Source organism: Diaphorina citri, unplaced genomic scaffold (genome assembly GCF_000475195.1).
Source record: "Diaphorina citri unplaced genomic scaffold, Diaci psyllid genome assembly version 1.1 scaffold1780, whole genome shotgun sequence".
NCBI classification, from domain to species: domain Eukaryota; kingdom Metazoa; phylum Arthropoda; class Insecta; order Hemiptera; family Psyllidae; genus Diaphorina; species Diaphorina citri.
The window spans coordinates 45198-62685 of record NW_007379206.1 but is presented as its reverse complement, the minus strand read 5'-3'; the positions used below and the strand labels follow the sequence as shown (position 1 = coordinate 62685).

At 41.8% G+C, this 17488-nt stretch overlaps 2 protein-coding genes and 1 long non-coding RNA gene across 3 annotated transcripts in view; 1 reads left to right on the top strand and 2 right to left on the bottom strand.

Annotated features, from left to right (window-relative positions):
• Window positions 1-2287: 2287 nt before the first annotated feature.
• On the bottom strand, window positions 2288-3651 carry LOC113470726. The gene is made up of 2 exons (XR_003393681.1): window positions 3584-3651; window positions 2288-2406 (listed from the first exon to the last, which is right to left on the bottom strand). It is a non-coding gene; the product is annotated as an uncharacterized LOC113470726 (long non-coding RNA).
• A 177-nt stretch (window positions 3652-3828) lies between these two features.
• LOC108253435 (small subunit processome component 20 homolog) lies at window positions 3829-13029 on the bottom strand. The gene is made up of 12 exons (XM_026829390.1): window positions 12818-13029; window positions 12158-12314; window positions 11536-11674; window positions 10768-10931; window positions 10131-10277; window positions 9120-9437; window positions 8199-8534; window positions 7738-7746; window positions 7529-7648; window positions 6618-6942; window positions 4294-4619; window positions 3829-3942 (listed from the first exon to the last, which is right to left on the bottom strand). The coding sequence occupies exons 1-12, from the start codon at window positions 12925-12927 to the stop codon at window positions 3829-3831; spliced, it is 2265 nt and encodes a 754-aa protein (XP_026685191.1). The 5' UTR covers window positions 12928-13029.
• A 73-nt stretch (window positions 13030-13102) lies between these two features.
• The window catches only part of LOC103517205 (small subunit processome component 20 homolog), a 10512-nt gene continuing 6126 nt past the window's right edge, over window positions 13103-17488 (top strand). Inside the window, exons 1-6 of the mRNA XM_026829389.1 lie at window positions 13103-13174; window positions 13486-13586; window positions 13993-14182; window positions 14520-14717; window positions 15258-15394; window positions 15884-16138. Of these exons, the coding sequence (XP_026685190.1) occupies window positions 13103-13174; window positions 13486-13586; window positions 13993-14182; window positions 14520-14717; window positions 15258-15394; window positions 15884-16138 (953 nt within the window). The remainder of the gene's footprint in view (window positions 13175-13485; window positions 13587-13992; window positions 14183-14519; window positions 14718-15257; window positions 15395-15883; window positions 16139-17488) is intronic.

The following is a 17488-nucleotide window of genomic DNA, read 5'->3' as shown; positions in this document are numbered from 1 at the left end:
TTTTATCCTCTTTGAAAAAAAAAAAAAAATGATGGTAGAATAAAGAAAAGAATGCAATATGAAGCCACTCGGCGTGGTTCATGTCAAAGGCCGGACATACGTCCACACTATAAAACTTTTTGTCCACCAAAATTCTTTGATTGGACTTGCTTTAAATGTGTTGATTCAGTCATTTCAGTCGAAGTTAATAGCCATAGTAAATACGTATCTCTAGAGTTCAAATGAGACTAACAAGTCCTTTATCCCAGCAGCAAGCTATGTTATCAGTGTGCTTCTAAAGTTCTAAAAAATGTATGATTATAAAATTACATGCCTTGTTTGAGGAGGAGGAGAAATAGGGGGAAGGAGAAGAAGAAGAGGAGGGAGGAGGAGAAAGAGGAAGAGAAGCAAGAAGAAGAGAGTATAATTCTCACGAAGAGGGAAAGAAAAATAAGGAATAATTCTCACCTGTTCCAAATCGATATTGTCGCTCACTTGGTGCACCATATCTAGAGGTGACTCAATGCTGATGAACGGCAGAACTATCTTGAATGCCATGTCCAGAAATATGTCGAACTCTTCCGGTTTACATCCAGCCAGGTGGCAGAACTATCTTGAATGCCATGTCCAGAAATGTATCGAACTCCTCTGGTTTACATCCAGCCAGAAAACGCAGGATCATGGCTCTCCTAACTGATCCTGTGGGAAGAAAGAAAAGGACGTTTAATTGAGTTAAGGTACAAAACACTAAAGACCCTGGTGATATGAGAAAGCTGAGCAGTAAGCTACCACCCTTCCCACATTAATTTCATCCAGCCTGGGTGGGGCTGGTATAAGCCCTCAATATGATATTGCCCAGAGTAACCCACGGGCAACTTCAGTGATCTATTGGGAACTGGTAAAAGTACTATCACTACTGGTTTTTGTTCCCTGCCATTATTTATTTTACTGTCGGATTCACAGTATTTCGTCGATTCACACTTTTTGTTCGACTGAAAATTCTTATTATGAACCATTTAAAAAAAAAAAAAAAGTTTAAATTATTTAAGTATATCAATAATTTTGACAATTTTCTTGATTTCTCTACTTGGAGCTTCCAGCAAATTCGGGAAATACATCTAGTTTTGCGGGAAGTTCTTCGTGCCTCAGTTGGGATTCCAAACCGCAACCTCCTTTAAGACAATCGCCTCAATTATTGCTTCATTCTCTTCCTCTTCACTATCCTCCTCTTCCCCTTCGCTCCCTCCGTCCCCTCCCTCATTCACACGTATATTCCACACTCGTGCCATCTCGGCATCCGACGAGCGAAACTCCTGGTTCACATACTAGCGTAGTGAGTAGCGGAGATATGACCTGCTCTCCGGAGCGAACCTGGAATATGATGGAATAGAATTTGAATAATAATTGTTGTTGTAGCAGCTTTAGCTATAGCCGAAAGGCGATGACAAACAGCCAAACCAGGGTGATGATCTCTAGCCATGTTTATTTGGCTCGTCTTATTTATACGGCTCTAATAGGGCTGAAAAGTCCCCTTACTCCAGCAGTAAGCTACTACTATTACTGTGGTCAAAATCTCAAATTATATTGAGGATAAAATTCCATACCTCAGCAGGGATTGAACCCACACCCCCTGTTTACCAGGCGAGTGTCTTGACTACCACATCATTAAAAAAAGAACTGTATTATTTCGATTGTAAATTTACATTTCAACGGGTTACTTTTTGGTGTTCTCGTGTTGAACCAGCATGCAGCACTTAAATGCGAAATTTTGTGTCTTTTCTCTCCCAACTGAATATGGACATAAGTACTACAAGAACTGCTCGAATGAGTCATGGCTAGGTATGCTACAACACAGACCTGTAGATAAAATCCGCCCCGGGCGGGAATTGAACCCGCGGCCTAGCGCTTACAAGGCAGACGCACTACCAACTAAGCTAACTAGGCTGGCTGCAGCACCTAAATGCGAAATTTTGTGTCTTTTCTCCCAACTGAATATGGACATAAGTACAACAAGAACTGCTCGAATGAGTCATGGCTAGGTGTGCTACAACACAGACCTGTGATAACTTACCTTCTTGATAATCAACGGTATAAGAACATGTGCGAGTGCGGTGCTAGTCTTCTCATCCGATACCAGTTCAGTAATGCGAGATACAATGATAAGATCCCGATCTTGCAAGCCATCCAGTTTCTTGGATCGGTTTAACTTCAGCTTCTTGATAATCAACGGTATAAGAACATGTGCGAGTGCGGTGCTAGTCTTCTCATCCGATACCAGTTCAGTAATGCGAGATACAATGGTAAGATCCCGATCTTGCAAGCCATCCAGTTTCTTGGATCGGTTTAACTTATTCTGGTAGTATTTGAGTATGGACAGGACGTACGGCTTGAGAAGAAAACTGCCGTAGTTCAGGTTCTTGTATTCGTCTGAAAAAAGGGGTTGCATTTTTATCAAAACCTGAACTTGTTTATTTTTGATTATTGTTTATTCTTTTTATTTTATATTTGTAAATTTTACTCCAATAAATGAATGACCTGGTCGATTCAGCCTGCGCTGCCAAGACCCTATGTTATGGTCAAGATAATAATAACTTCAGAGCAAAGTAGAGATACGTAAAGAGTTAGAGGGTTATAAGAAAGAACCAAGCTTTTCAGTGGACTACTCAGTCAAGGAGTCAGATCCCAACTCCCAATAGGTACCCATCGGGATTTAAAGAGTGAGTTACAATGTTTTAGAATCGGCCTCACTCAAACATCTACTTGGAAAAAAAAACCCCTCTTAGAATACCTCTAAAGCAAAGTAGAATAGAATATACCTTGTTTATACTGACACTGACAGCATAGGACTGAAAAGTCCTTTTACTCTCGCAGCCTAAACAAGGTCTTAGGTGTAAGTACTTCTTGTCTAGGTCCAGGAGACGTGGACGTAGGAAGAAGGAAACAAGTAAACTAGAGTTTCGTATAAGTTCAACTCATCCTATGGGCCTGGTCGATTCAGCCTGCGCTGCCAAGACCCTATGTTATGGTCAAGATAATAATAACTTCAGAGCAAAGTAGAGATACGTAAAGAGTGAGAGGGTTATAAGAAAGAACCAACCTTTTCATTGGACTACTCAGTCAATGAGTCAGATCCCAACTCCAAATAGGTACCTATCTGGATTTAAAGATTGAGTTACAATGTTTTAGGATCGGCCTCACCCAACCATCTACTTGGAAAAAAAACCCCTCTTAGAATACCTCTTAAGAGTCTAAAGCAAAGTAGAATCGAATATACCTTGTTTATACTGACAGCATAGGACTAAAAAGTCCTTTTACTCTCGCAGTCTAAACAAGGTGTTAGGTGTAAGTACTTCTTGTCTAGGTCTAGGAGACGTGGACGTAGGAAGAAGGAAACAAGTAAACTAGAGTTTCGTATAAGTTCAACCCATCCTATGGGGCTGTTTGCCCCTACACCTAAGCCTCTAAGTGGGATTTTTTACTTTCTATTACTACAGTATAGCGAGCTATACTAGTAATGAGAGTATTGCAATCGGTCCAAATTTTTGTGTATGAAACCAGTAAACTAAGTCTTTCTCGGTGACAGAAAATGGTTTTTAAGTCTTACCTGGTTTGCTGAGCACCGTATTTCTGACACGTACATTCCTCGCGCCTTCCTCTTCATCCTCCAGAGTCCTTCATTCTCTTCCTCTTCACTATCCTCCTCTTCCCCTTCGCTCCCTCCGTCCCCTCCCTCATTCACACGTATATTCCACACTCGTGCTATCTCGGCATCCGACGAGCGAAACTCCTGGTTCACATAGTCCAAAAACAGAACGGCCAAGTCTCGATTCTTCTGCCCTATGAGCTTCTTCATCTGTTCGTCAGGGAGCTTTTGCGTTTCTTGGGGCTCTTTTTGGTGTCGTCGGCAAGTTTTCGTTTCTTACCGCCGCGTTTGTTTTTGCTGGCCTGCTCATCGTTTTCCGTCTGAAAGAAAATAGAACATGAGGTGAGAATAGTCTTTGTAAGCAAAAACGGATTGCTCTTAATATCGGGGTAGTAGATTTTCCAAACTCAGTATAGGTAGTAATAGTTAGAGCTTGAATATGTTGTTGTTAACGTCATTGACAACGTTCAGTCACTCATCCTCCAGGTCTAGGAAAGTGGCTGCTGCCACAGGGTTTGTCAAGAATGATATGGGGTCTAGTTGGGTGGGGTGTGTTGGACTTTGAATCTGGAGGTCGGTGGTTAACGTCCAAGACAAGTCATAAAATTATGGAAAATCGAAGAAAGACTTTTTGAGATTCTGTTATTGGATGGATGAAAAAAAAAACTCACCTTATCTTCCTCGTCTTCTTCATTCTCTTCCTCTTCACTATCCTCCTCTTCCCCTTCGCTCCCTCCGTCCCCTCCCTCATTCACACGTATATTCCACACTCGTGCCATCTCGGCATCCGACGAGCGAAACTCCTGGTTCACATACTCCAAAAACAGAACGGCCAAGTCTCGATTCTTCTGCCCTATGAGCTTCTTCATCTGAGCGAGCGTTTCCCATAGGAGGACACGGACATTGCAATGGTCTGGTTTATCGTTGAGGGCGGTAAGGTGAGTGTAGTGGTCTGTTATGAATGGCAGGTCGGAGTCAATCGACGTTTCTGTGCGATCTGGAATAAGATGGAATAAGCAGGATGTTGTATAATAAGAAATACAATATCGCGAATTATTTATTTATTTTATTCTTCAAGATGTTCGAAAGAGGGAACTGTAACAACCAAAAAGTCTTATCGTCCTGGAATCAAAGAGGCTGTTTGCCCCTACACCTAAGCCTCTAAGTGGGCTTTTTTGTGTATGAAACCAGTAAACCAAGTCTTTCTCGGTGACAGAAAATGGTTTTCAAGTCTTACCTGGTTTGCTGAGCACCGTATTTCTGACACGTACATTCCTCGCGCCTTCCTCTTCATCCTCCAGAGTTACTAAGCTCTCTATCACATCCAATATCACCATCTTCACACTGATATGCGTTCTATCGTTGATTAACAACTGGACCAAACAGGACAGGGGGCACAAGTCTGCGCGGGATGGGCTGTTCGTCAGGGAGCTTTTGCGTTTCTTGGGGCTCTTTTTGGTGTCGTCGGCAAGTTTTCGTTTCTTACCGCCGCGTTTGTTTTTGCTGGACTGCTCTTCGTTTTCCGTCTGAAAGAAAATAGAACATGAGGTGAGAACAGTCTTTGTAAGCAAAAACGGATTGATCTTGATATCGGGGTAGTAGATTTTCCAAACTCAGTATAGGTAGTAATAGTTAGCGCTGTGGACCTTGAATATGTTATTGTTAACGTCATTGACAACGTTCAGTCACTCATCTTCCAGGTCCAGGAAAGTGGCTGCTGCCACAGGGTTTGTCAACAATGATATGGGGTCTAGTTGGGTGGGGTGTGTTGGACTTTGAATCTGGAGGTCGGTGGTTAACGTCCAAGACAAGTCATAAAATTATGGAAAATCGAAGAAAGACTTTTTGAGATTCTGTTATTGGATGGATGAAAAAAAAAACTCACCTTATCTTCCTCGTCTTCTTCATTCTCTAGTTCAGATTTTTGTATTCGTCTGAAAAGAAGGTGTAAATTTTCAATTAAAGCAAGGCTTAATTAAATCAAAAAGAACTCTGGTTTAGAAAAATAAAGAATAATAATAACCAAAGTAGAGATACGTAAAGAGTGAGAGGGTTATAAGAAAGAACCAAGCTTTTCAGTGGACTACTCAGTCAATGAGTCAGATCCTAACTCCCAATAGGTACCTATCGGGATTTAAAGAGTGAGTTACAATGTTTTAGGATCGGCCTCACTCAACCATCTACTTGGAAAAAAAACCCCTCTTAGACTACCTCTAAAGCAAAGTAGAATAGAATATACCTTGTTTATACTGACAGCATAGGACTGAAAAGTCCTTTTACTCTCGCAGCCTAAACAAGGTGTTAGGTGTAGGTACTTCTTGTCTAGGTCCAGGAGACGTAGACGTAGGAAGAAGGAAACAAGTAAACTAGAAATTCGTATAAGTTCAACCCATCCTATGGGGCTGTTTGCCCCTACACCTAAGCCTCTAAGTGGGCTTTTTTGTGTATGAAACCAGTAAACCAAGTCTTTCTCGGTGACAGAAAATGGTTCTTAAGTCTTACCTGGTTTGCTGAGCACCGTATTTCTGACACGTACATTCCTCGCACCTTCCTCTTCATCCTCCAGAGTCACTAAGCTCTCTATCACATCCAATATCACCATCTTCACACCGATATGCGTTCTATCGTTGATTAACAACTGGACCAAACAGGACAGGGGGCACAAGTCTGCCCGGGATGGGCTAGAACAGGATAAGAGCAAGCCAGCCGTTCTGAGAACGAACCTCATCTGTTCAGGATAACGTTCTTCTCGACCGGGAATCGAACCTCCTGCCTAGCGCTTACAAGGCAGGCGCGCTACCCCCTAAACCACAAGCTAACTAGGCTGACTGACATGAGTTTAGTAGGTTCATGTTTCCCGAAGAGATGTCCAATTTGCTACAAGATGAAGGTTGTGAGCCACCACTTGTTCCCCGTTCATCGAGTAATATCTCTAGGCTGTTAGCTGGCTCAAATCATTTTTTTTATTTTAAATAAACAAACATCAGCTACTTACTTCCCACAGTCTTCAGCTCACTCAACATCCGCATGTATTCCGGCCAGAACTCTTTCACCTCCATAGTGTCCCCTAGCGACACAATATTCCCACACACCGGTTTCCATAGCAACGAGAAGTTTACATAGAGGACGCCAAACATATACTTCAGTGACGCTGTACACGGGTAGGTCTCTAGCTTTTGAATAAGGTTGAGCTTGTCCCGGTAGGACTGAAGAGAGGTCTCTGTGGTTTCGGCTTGATGGATGAGGTCGAATATAGTCACCTCTTGGTCTGAGTGAAGGGGATTGAGTAGGGTGAGGATGTGAGATGATAGGGTTCTGATCTGAAAAGCGGACATAGGGAACAGAAGACGTACACGATTAGTAAACTTAGCTGTTTGTCTGTGCTTCAAAAGTAGAAAAATGGGCAAATGACTATTTATTTATGGATCTATCTTTTAAGTGGCAGGGTATAAAGGGTACAATAGTCCTACATACTGGACTCTGAACACAGGAATTTCGTCAGAAAAGACCCCCATTTCAAAGTAATGTAAGTGGCAGGGTTCTCTTCCACTCAACCATTGATTTTTCTTTCACTGTGAGCCTTTAAGTTGAAGATATTTCGTCAGGGTTCCTAAACTTCAAGTCCCTTATGTCTCTATGAGGGAAATTCCATATCCTAATGCAAATACAGGTAAGAGTTACCATAAATCTGAGTCCTGTCCCTCGGAATTTCCAGGAGATTCAGAATATGTACTCTGGTTATACTGACCTCAGTGATGCAGTGGTTAGCACGGTGGACTTTGAATCTGGAGGTTGGTGGTTCGAGTTCAAGTCACGTGATAAAATTTAGCGTAGTATATTAAGCGGGGAACGACATTTGTGACAAGCATTTATACTTACCACATTTTTTTTTTGTCAATGGCTTACCTGAGAGTAAGGGGAGGTCAGATTGTCCACACACAGTCTCTTCAGTTCCGAGGTCAAGGCTTGGTTCACACTAGACACATCTATCTCCAGCACACTCAAACACAGGTCGATTGTTCTTAGCACAGTCTCTTCAGTTCCGAGGTCAAGGCTTGGTTCACACTAGACACATCTATCTCGAGCACACTCAAACACAGGTCGATTGTTCTTAGAGCACACACCTGTAATTGGGGCGAGAACAAGAGATATTATTATTTACTCAAGAGATTTTAAAATTACCTTTTACTTTCTTTAGATTGTCATCTTGGAATCGATAGTCCAATTACACCGATTTGTATCATTAGTTTAAGTAAGTAGAATAGAATAAAATAGAATGGAATATACATATACCCTGTTTATACTGCCAGAATAAGACTGAAAAGTCCCTTTAAGTAGACCTCCTTTATGTAATTACACCGATTTGTATCATTAGTTTAAGTAAGTAGAATAGAATAAAATAGAATGGAATATACATATACCCTGTTTATACTGCCAGATTAAGACTGAAAAGTCCCTTTAATTTAAAAGTATTTGACCTTTATTTGTTTGAATTGTTGTGCCTTTAAAATGATGACAAGACCTCGATAGAATAAGGGAGAAAAAACGGACAAAATGACTGGCACATATTACATACCTCATTGAGACTCGAACTCAGCACCTCGAGAATGGCCTCAAACTTAACTTCTCCCGGGTCTATCCTTAGCATCGTCTCCACCAGGAGCGTATACACGTACAGTTGCGTCTGATCATCGCTCGACACATCGTGTGAACGGAGCTTTCGTTTGAGAGCGCCGTGCAGTTTGGACAGGAGGTGGGGAGGCGCGTTCACATGGGGTGCAATGAGGATCGTGCAGATAATGTCGTCTGTGGCGCTTTGTGACGAGGTGAGAAGCGATGTCATGTGAGCGAGGAGGTTGTTCTGCTTCCTGAAATGAGAACCAAATCTTGGTGTAATAGGGGTCGTGTGGATCTGAACACATCACATGCCTTCAGGCACATTCCATTTGTCAAGAGTCAAGGTTTTCCTTGCCCTTGGGATCAATTTAATTTGAAGAAACCACTCACTAATAAAAATTTGTAATAGAAAGAATAAAATATAAAATATTCAAAAGAATGGGGTTTCTGTTCTTTGTACAACTCTGTCAGAAATTTTCTAATTCGTTTTTATACCCCCACAGAACCCCATAAACGCCCCAGAATAGAATAGAATAGAATAGAATATACCTTGTTTATACTACCAGCATAGGACTGAAAAGTCCCTTTACTCTCGCAGTCTAAACAAGGTCTTATATATTTGATTGGTAATGACATTACATTTTATGGAACAATAATAAAATTAAGACCTGTTTAAATTTAAAAAAAAAAAAAAAAAAAAAAAAAATTTAAGTTAAGATTGAAAAAAAAATTTTTTTCCCGAAGAGATGTCCAATTTGCTACAAGATGAAGGTTGTGAGCCATTTGTTCCCCGTTCATCGAGTAATATCTCTAGGCTGTTAGCTGGCTCAAATCATTTTTTTTATTTTAAATAAACAAACATCAGCTACTTACTTCCCACAGTCTTCAGCTCACTCAACATCCGCATGTATTCCGGCCAGAACTCTTTCACATCCATAGTGTCCCCTAGCGACACAATATTCCCACACACCGGTTTCCATAGCAACGAGAAGTTTACATAGAGGACGCCAAACATATACTTCAGTGACGCTGTACATGGGTAGGTCTCTAGCTTTTGAATAAGGTTGAGCTTGTCCCGGTAGGACTGAAGAGAGGTCTCTGTGGTTTCGGCTTGATGGATGAGGTCGAATATAGTCACCTCTTGGTCTGAGTGAAGGGGATTGAGTAGGGTGAGGATGTGAGATGATAGGGTTCTGATCTGAAAAGCGGACATAGGGAACAGAAGACGTACACGATTAGTAAACTTAGCTGTTTGTCTGTGCTTCAAAAGTAGAAAAATGGGCAAACGACCATTTATTTATGGATCTATCTTTTAAGTGGCAGAGTCTAAAGGGTACAATAGTCCTACATACTGGACTCTGAACACAGGAATTTCGTCAGAAAAGACCCCCATTTCAAAGTAATGTAAGTGGCAGGGTTCTCTTCCACTCAACCATTGATTTTTCTTTCACTGTGAGCCTTTAAGTTGAAGATATTTCATCAGGGGGGGGGTCTTCAATGTTCCTAAACTTCAAGTCACTTATGTCTCTATGAGGAAAATTCCACATTCTAATGCAAATACAGGTAAGAGTTACCATAAATCTGAGTGCTGTCCCTCAAAATTTCCAGGAGATTCAGAATATGTACTCTGGTTATACTGACCTCAGTGATGCAGTGGTTAGCACGGTGGACTTTGAATCTGGAGGTTGGTGGTTCGAGTTCAAGTCACGTGATAAAATTTAGCGTAGTATATTAAGCGGGGAACGACATTTGTGACAAGCATTTATACTTACCACATTTTTTTTTTTGTCAATGGCTTACCTGAGAGTAAGGGGAGGTCAGATTGTCCACACACAGTCTCTTCAGTTCCGAGGTCAAGGCTTGGTTCACACTAGACACATCTATCTCGAGCACACTCAAACACAGGTCGATTGTTCTTAACGTAGCTGCCCAGACAGAGGATGATTCGAAGGAGTTTGTCCATGGCGAGACTGCCACAATGGGAGAGGACTATGTCCGCTAGGTTCATGAGGGAGAGGAGACGCTTGGGTGGTATCACCTGAGGAATAGAAATACTCATGAGTAGAATGTAGCTACTGTTATTGTAGCCGAATTATGGTGGTAGAATAAAGAAAAGAATGCAATATGTAGCCACTCGGCGTGGTTCATGTCAAAGCCCGGACATACGTCCACACTATAAAACTTTTTGTCCACCAAAATGCTTTGATTGGACTTGCTTTAAATGTGTTGATTCAGTCATTTCAGTCGAAGGTAATAGCCATAGTGAATACGTACGAGTATCTCGAGAGTTCAAATGAGACTAACAAGTCCCTTATCCCAGCAGCAAGCTATATTATCAGTGTGCTTCTAAAGTTCTAAAAAATGTATGATTATAAAATTACATGCCTTGTTTGAGGAGGAGGAGGAGGAGTAGGAGAAGTAGGGGGAGGGAGAAGAAGAGGAGGAGGGAGGAGAAAGAGGAAGAGAAGCAAGAAGAAGAGAGTAGAATTCTCACGAAGAGGGGAAGAAAAATAAGGAATAATTCTCACCTGTTCCAAATCGATATTGTCGCTCACTTGGTGCACCATATCTAGAGGTGACTCAATGCTGATGAACGGCAGAACTATCTTGAATGCCATGTCCAGAAATATATCGAACTCTTCCGGTTTACATCCAGCCAGAAAACGCAGGATCATGGCTCTCCTAACTGATCCTGTGGGAAGGAACAAAAGGAATTTTAATTGGGTTGAGCTACTGGTCCTGTGAGAAGGAATACAAGGAATTTGAATTGGGTTGAGCTACCCACCTCTAAGGGCCCTAGTGGTCTGTGAAAGCTGAGCAGTAAGCTACCAGCCTACTTATATTAATCTCATCTAGCCTGAGTGAGACTCGGAAAAGCCCTCAGCATGATATTGCCCAGAGTAACCCGTCCGCATTATAACCACGGGCAACGTTGCTCAACTTCAGTGATCCATTCGGAACTGGTAAAAGTACTATCACTTCTGGTTTTTGTTCCCTGCCATTATTTACTGTCGGATTCACAGTATTTCGTCGATTCACACTTTTTGTTCGACTATTGGAAGAGTGAGAAACATTTAACAGGACATGAGGTACACAATAGGGCTGCCTGGAAGAGACTGACAAGAAGCGCCGACCCTATTTAAATAGGAAAAGGCTAGAACAGGACATGAGATACACAATAGGGCTGCCTGGAAGAGACTGACAAGAAGCGCCGACCCTATTTAAATAGGGAAAGGCTAGAAAGAAGATTTGCAGTACAAAGCTTAAAGAAGATTGGAAGTACAAAGGTCTCTTACCTGACGACTTGCTTCCAGACTTGGGTCCTGAGCCGCCCAGCATTTTCCCATAGACAATTCTCAACACAAGTCGCATCACCATAGGACGATGTTCTGATTTTAGACGACCAGTGGACACACTGTCCTTACCACTCGCCTCCTGTGTTAGAATTAGATTTGGAAAGAAATTAGAATTAAATTTTGACAAATTACAAATAGATTATGTCAGGAATCAGAGTTGGACTTTTTTTTCAGCCTGGTTAGCTTGGAAGGTAGCGCGTCTGCGCAGGAAAAAAAAAGCCATAGAGGATGGGTTAAGCTTCTACGAATCCCTGCCTGGATCGCAGGTCCGATTCTGGCCCGCGGCCAACTTGATCCTTAACAGAATAGCCTCGTTCTCGGAACGGCTGGCTTTGTCCTATCTTGTCCTTCTTTCCTCTTCGATTTCAAAACGATAATACCTCTGTACTAAGGCCTCAAGTGACGATATATTCACCATTCGTCGACGAGCTATCTACCTGCTCACATTAATCTCACCTAGTCTGAGTAAGGTCAGGAAAAGTCAACAGTTCGCGATGCCTCGGATTTTAGATGGTCACCCATCCAGAAACCAACCAAGCGCAACGTTGCTCGTGATACTCACCGGTTGTTCGTCTTCCGAAGTGATGGTAAACATGATGAGATGATTGCGAAACGTTTTGTCGTCTACGAGTGCGTACAAACTGTCCCGATATGGTTCTACATCTTTCATCTTGTAGTTGAGTAGACAGTCTAGACAGATCTTCTGAACGACAGAACTCCTGTACACAAAGAAAATACAGTGCGTAAAAATGGTTTCAACAGGGCCGTCGTTTAAGATAGCCGGTCTTCAGAGAGATTTAAATATTTTGTTGTCAAGGAACATGACCATTAGGCCATTCTCCCTAAAAATTCCTTATTAAGTAATACATACACCTCGGGTTTTTATGATGATTTCAAGAGGACGGACCTAGAAATTTTCGAAGAAAAAGACCACAGCCACCACCTTTCTCTATGGTGTAATGGTCAAGACACTCACCTGGTAATCGAATTCGATACCAGCTGAGGTATGGAATCTTGTCCTCAACATTCTTTCTTGTTTGAGAATTTGACAAGAACAGTCATAGTCTACTGCTAAGATGGAAGGGCTTTGATCAAATTTGAGCAGTATAAATCAGGAAAGAATGCGTCGAATGCACCAGTCTCAACGGATCGCTAAAGTTAAGCAACGTTGTTTGTGGTTGGTGAACCAGCTTCTCAGTTATCCTTTGAGGGTACCACTTACCTGTGACACAGAAACTCCTCATATATCTTGCGAATCTCAGGCTCCCTATGTACCGACTTGGGATTCGCCATGGCCGCCATCACATTGAAATGAGCCAGGAACAATCTCATTGTATTCTTATTGGACACATCTCTAGAGCGTTTGGCCTTGTATGACTGCGAACCTTTGCCAAAACTAGCTCTGCTCGTATTCAGACTAGCTTTGCCTGTGTTTAAGCTCTATCTTGCGAATCTCAGGCTCCCTATGTACCGACTTGGGATTAGCCATGGCCGCCATCACATTGAAATGAGCCAGGAACAACCTCATGATATCTTGCGAATCTCAGGCTCCCTATGTACCGACTTGGGATTAGCCATGGCCGCCATCACATTGAAATGAGCCAGGAACAACCTCATTGTATTCTTATTGGACACATCTCTAGAGCGTTTGGCCTTGTATGACTGTGAACCTTTGCCAAAACTAGCTCTGCTCGTATTCAGACTAGCTTTGCTTGTATTTAAGCGTGGACACATCTCTAGAGCGTTTGGCCTTGTATGACTGTGAACCTTTGCCAAAACTAGCTCTGCTCGTATTCAGACTAGCTTTGCTTGTGTTTAAGCTAGCTTTGCTTGTGTTGAGACTAGACTTGCTTGTATCGAGATCAACATCACTTGTACTATCATCTTCAGATTCATCTCCTGTACCATTCGTCAGGGTTTCTAACGCTTGTCGATTCCGGGGCTCGAACCCTTCTCCTGGAAGTAACCGCGGTGCTGGCTGACAAGATCAAGTGAGTTACCTAAAGCCTTTTCAAGAAACTGGAGAGTGGGTATAGTATTTCCAGTACTGATTAGAGAAGGGGACTCTACCAGGCTTCGCCCATCAACATGATAAGAAACTGGCTTTAAATGTAGAATTTAAAACAATAAAAAATAATTATGTGTACGCAGGAGACCCGGGTTAGAGTCCCAGCGGGGTAAAAAAAAAATGTACCTCGGTGCCGCTTTCTCATTACTTCAAGCCGCATTCTTTTACATCCATGCCTATCCAAGAACGGAAAAGTCTGGTTAGAAAATTTCCGCCCTGGCCGGGATTCGAATCCAGCACCTCCAGGTTGAGAGTCAGTGCTCTTGACCCCTCGACTACAGAACCACTTCTGACAGGGCCTTTTTTTTTTCTTCCCTTTTCTCCCACAGGGATGAGGATATCGACATGAATCTAATCCGAGATCTTAACGCTATGAACAAGAAGTTTGTGGATCAGCCAGACTTTGACCGACGCCTGGACGGGTTCAACAGGATTCAGAAGTTGGTGACCGAGGTTCGAGCCCTGTTCCCCATACAGGGTGTTCTCATAGTGTATACGGCCATGCACTATTTGCAATATGTGAGTACTTTGCCCTAACCCTGTAATAGCTGAAATATTTCCAAGAACTTTCGAGTGAATTTTATACTATGTAAATAATCTAATATGTAGAATGGGAACCCTTTCTGTTTATCTTGCTAGGATAGGACTGTAGAGTCTGCAGACTAAACAAAGTTTCATGTTTGGCGTTCAAGTCAAGTCGTGAAATTTATCGAGGTGTTTTAATTGGAAAACGACATTTTTGTGATCATGCCTTAACATATTAAAATTCCTTTTGAAAGTTAGTATTGTTTTTCTCTTGGACACAAAACTTAACAATCATCTTATATCTCTTTCTCTCTCTCCCATGGTATTCCAGGAGAAGGACATTTCCATGCGCACCTCCTCCAGCTATTGTCTGCAAAAGTTGTGTCCACACTTGTGTCGTCTCTATAAGGACGATGCCCGCAACAAGGACTACATAGTCCAGAATACTATTCTGTCCCTCATACGAAACAATCTGCAGTGTAAGAAGACCGACTTCAAGGAAGACAGTATTATGCTGCTTGGCTATATGGTGAGTGGAACAGGGTTAATTAATCAATTTATTTGAATTCTCTTCTTCTTCTCCCTAGCCTTTTCCTATTTAAATAGGATCGGCGTTTCTTGTCAGTCCGTTCTAGGCAGCCCTAACTGTCTATTTATTCATAATTTGAAAAGGTTTGAAATTGACAATCTGAGATTACTTATTTATCTCACAAAAATCAAGATTTTCCTTAAATTAATCGGTGTTTTAGGTTGTTATTCGCAAGTGTTTTCTAAAGAGGTTTATTTAATGGAGGGAACAATAACTACTTATCGTCCCGAAATCGACGAGAGAAAAAGGACGTGATTGAAGAAAGCCAATCGTTCCGAGAGTGAACCTTACCTGTTAGCTGTGGGATAATGTTCGCCCTGGGCAAGAATAGAACTAGAACTGTTAACGGAGCCCTTATGGGATTTATCCTCTACTAATGCATTAATAGAAGTAAAGTTGTTGTTTTCAAAGGTCGGGGGGAACTTGGCCATTAGGTCATACAAGTAAAGCTCATTTTCCCCTCTCCCTATTTCCCGTTAGGTAAGGGAATGTCCCCCCGGTCTACATCCAGTACTAACGGATCTGCATCAGTTCTCCTGCTCATCAGATTTAGAAATGGACATGTTTGAAACCATACTACACGTACAACTACATAGGCGATCCCGTGCTATGCTCAGGTAGGTAGAGGTTTTTAATGTTTTCACTAATCATATTTTCTTTATCCTAATAACAGAAATTTAACAATCGAACCTAGTTTACTATTGGATAGAAAAGGGATGTTTTCAGTATGATTTTTCATTGTTCAATAAGTACATACCTACAATTATGTCGTACCTACGATTATGTCGCACGATTTATCCGATTTTGATGAAATGTACACCTGATCAGGTCTACTTGATAGTGTGTGTGCTCATCAGGTATGAGGTAGACCTGACAATTGGACCTGATCATAATATCTAACTCAGTGAGTGGCTGGCCCTAGTTTTAAGGTCCCATTGGACTTTGAAGGCTGTTCCCACAAGATCTTCATTTTCCGGGTGAGTTCTACAGTTGACTGAACTAATCTTTCCCAAGTTAGTATTAAGAAAAATTGTGTACATAATGGTATTTTATCAGTTATCACAGTAAAAATATTTGATTTGATTATTACTTCCTCAAATTTCCAGATTCACGGAGCAGTGCAAGTCTCTGTCGAAACCGCTCAACGCTCGCACCATCACGCAATATATCATTCCCATGTTCTCCCAATTTCTTCTCGTCGAAAAGTACTACGACAAGAACATTCTTGTGGACTCGGCCATTGGCGCTCTGTCCACATGTGTGCGCCTACTGAGATGGCGCGAGTACGAGACGGTCCTCACCACGTATCTGGGGAAGTTGAGATCGTGTGGACTCACCTATCAGAAGCAGCTGATTAAGATTGATGGCGCGAGTACGAGACGGTCCTCACCACGTACCTGGGGAAGTTGAGATCGTGTGGACTCACCTATCAGAAGCAGCTGATTAAGATCGTGTCGGGCCTTCTGGACGCTTTTCACTTTGATCTGCATAAGGCGTATGAGGATGAGAACGCGAAGGAGGTCCTGCCTCCTGCTCCTTCTGTGGAAGATGAAGAATCTGAGTACGTATCTAAGTAATAAGCGTTGACCAAACTAGTAGTCTCTCTTCCCACCGTCTACCTTCCAAGTAAAAGAATGTCTTGGTTCGTTAAAGTGAACAGGCGAAGTGAAATAAAAAAGGAAGAATAGAAGACGAAGAATAAAGATTAAATAGAGACTTAACACCTAACTTCACTGCATAAATGTTAAGGTCTTTAGTGACTGTGCACACAATTGGACCATTAGAAATAGGTTTCTGCAATAAATAAATTTACTAAAGTCATTTAAGATTATCATCAATTTCATCATGCCTACATAATCTAGGCAATTTCAGGGTGTAACAATTAGGAGAATGATTGTTCTTTGTATTACAGACAAGCCAATTCCACCAGCCAAGATAACGAAGACGAAGAGATTGAAGAAGAAAATGAAGAGAACGATAATGAAGATTTAGATGAGGATGATACTGAAAATAACAATAACATTCCTGTCGCCAAGTCAATCCTAGACAAACCTATGGTCCTGTCCAAGACCAAAGCATCCCGTGTTATATTCTCAATACATCGGGATATATTACCAGGTAAGATTAGAGTAGCTTTAGCTTTCAAACTGCGTGGCCTAGTGGGTTTCACACTAGGTATGAATGCCGGAGGTTCCGGGTTCGATTCTCAGCAGGATCCAAGTTTTTCGGCTCTGGGCTTCCTGAAGAGAGCTACTTTGATAGAGTAGCGACCAGTGACGGCATTACCAGAGTAAAAAGATTGACTATAAATGAGAAATAATAGGCAGTGCTCTTGACCCCTCGGCCACTGAGGTGTGCGAGGGATCTTACCTCTCTTCAATTCCTTTCTTCCGCTGAATACATTCTGCTCTGTGTACATTAAATAGTCTGTGACAAGCATTCACGACCTTTTACTCTTTTCTCTATCACCCAGGTCTATACAAAATCCTCGTTATGAAATCCCAGGGTGATTCTGTACACAAGGTGAATAGAAAATCTCTGGGTCCGGATAGAGATGAAGAAGACCTGATGAAAATACCTGTGGCCCTGGCTATTGTTAAGCTACTGCAAAAGTTACCTGATCATTTGTTGAAACGAAACCTACCCAGGTGAGTTTGTCTTTTTTTTTTTTTTTTTTTTTTTTTTTTTTTTTTTTTTTTTTCCTTTCACCT

What these genes read in the sequence shown, in the direction of transcription:
- LOC108253435 (XM_026829390.1), bottom strand. Translation starts at nt 12,927, where the DNA reads ATGAGATTGTTCCTGGCTCATTTCAATGTGATGGCGGCCATGGCGAAT. An exon ending in GAGGAGTTTCTGTGTCACAG is followed by an intron (nt 12,315 to 12,817) that starts GTAAGTGGTACC and finishes CTTTGTGTACAG; the next exon opens with GAGTTCTGTCGTTCAGAAGA. An exon ending in TGTTGAGTGAGCTGAAGACT is followed by an intron (nt 8,535 to 9,119) that starts GTGGGAAGTAAG and finishes TGATGTGTTCAG; the next exon opens with ATCCACACGACCCCTATTAC.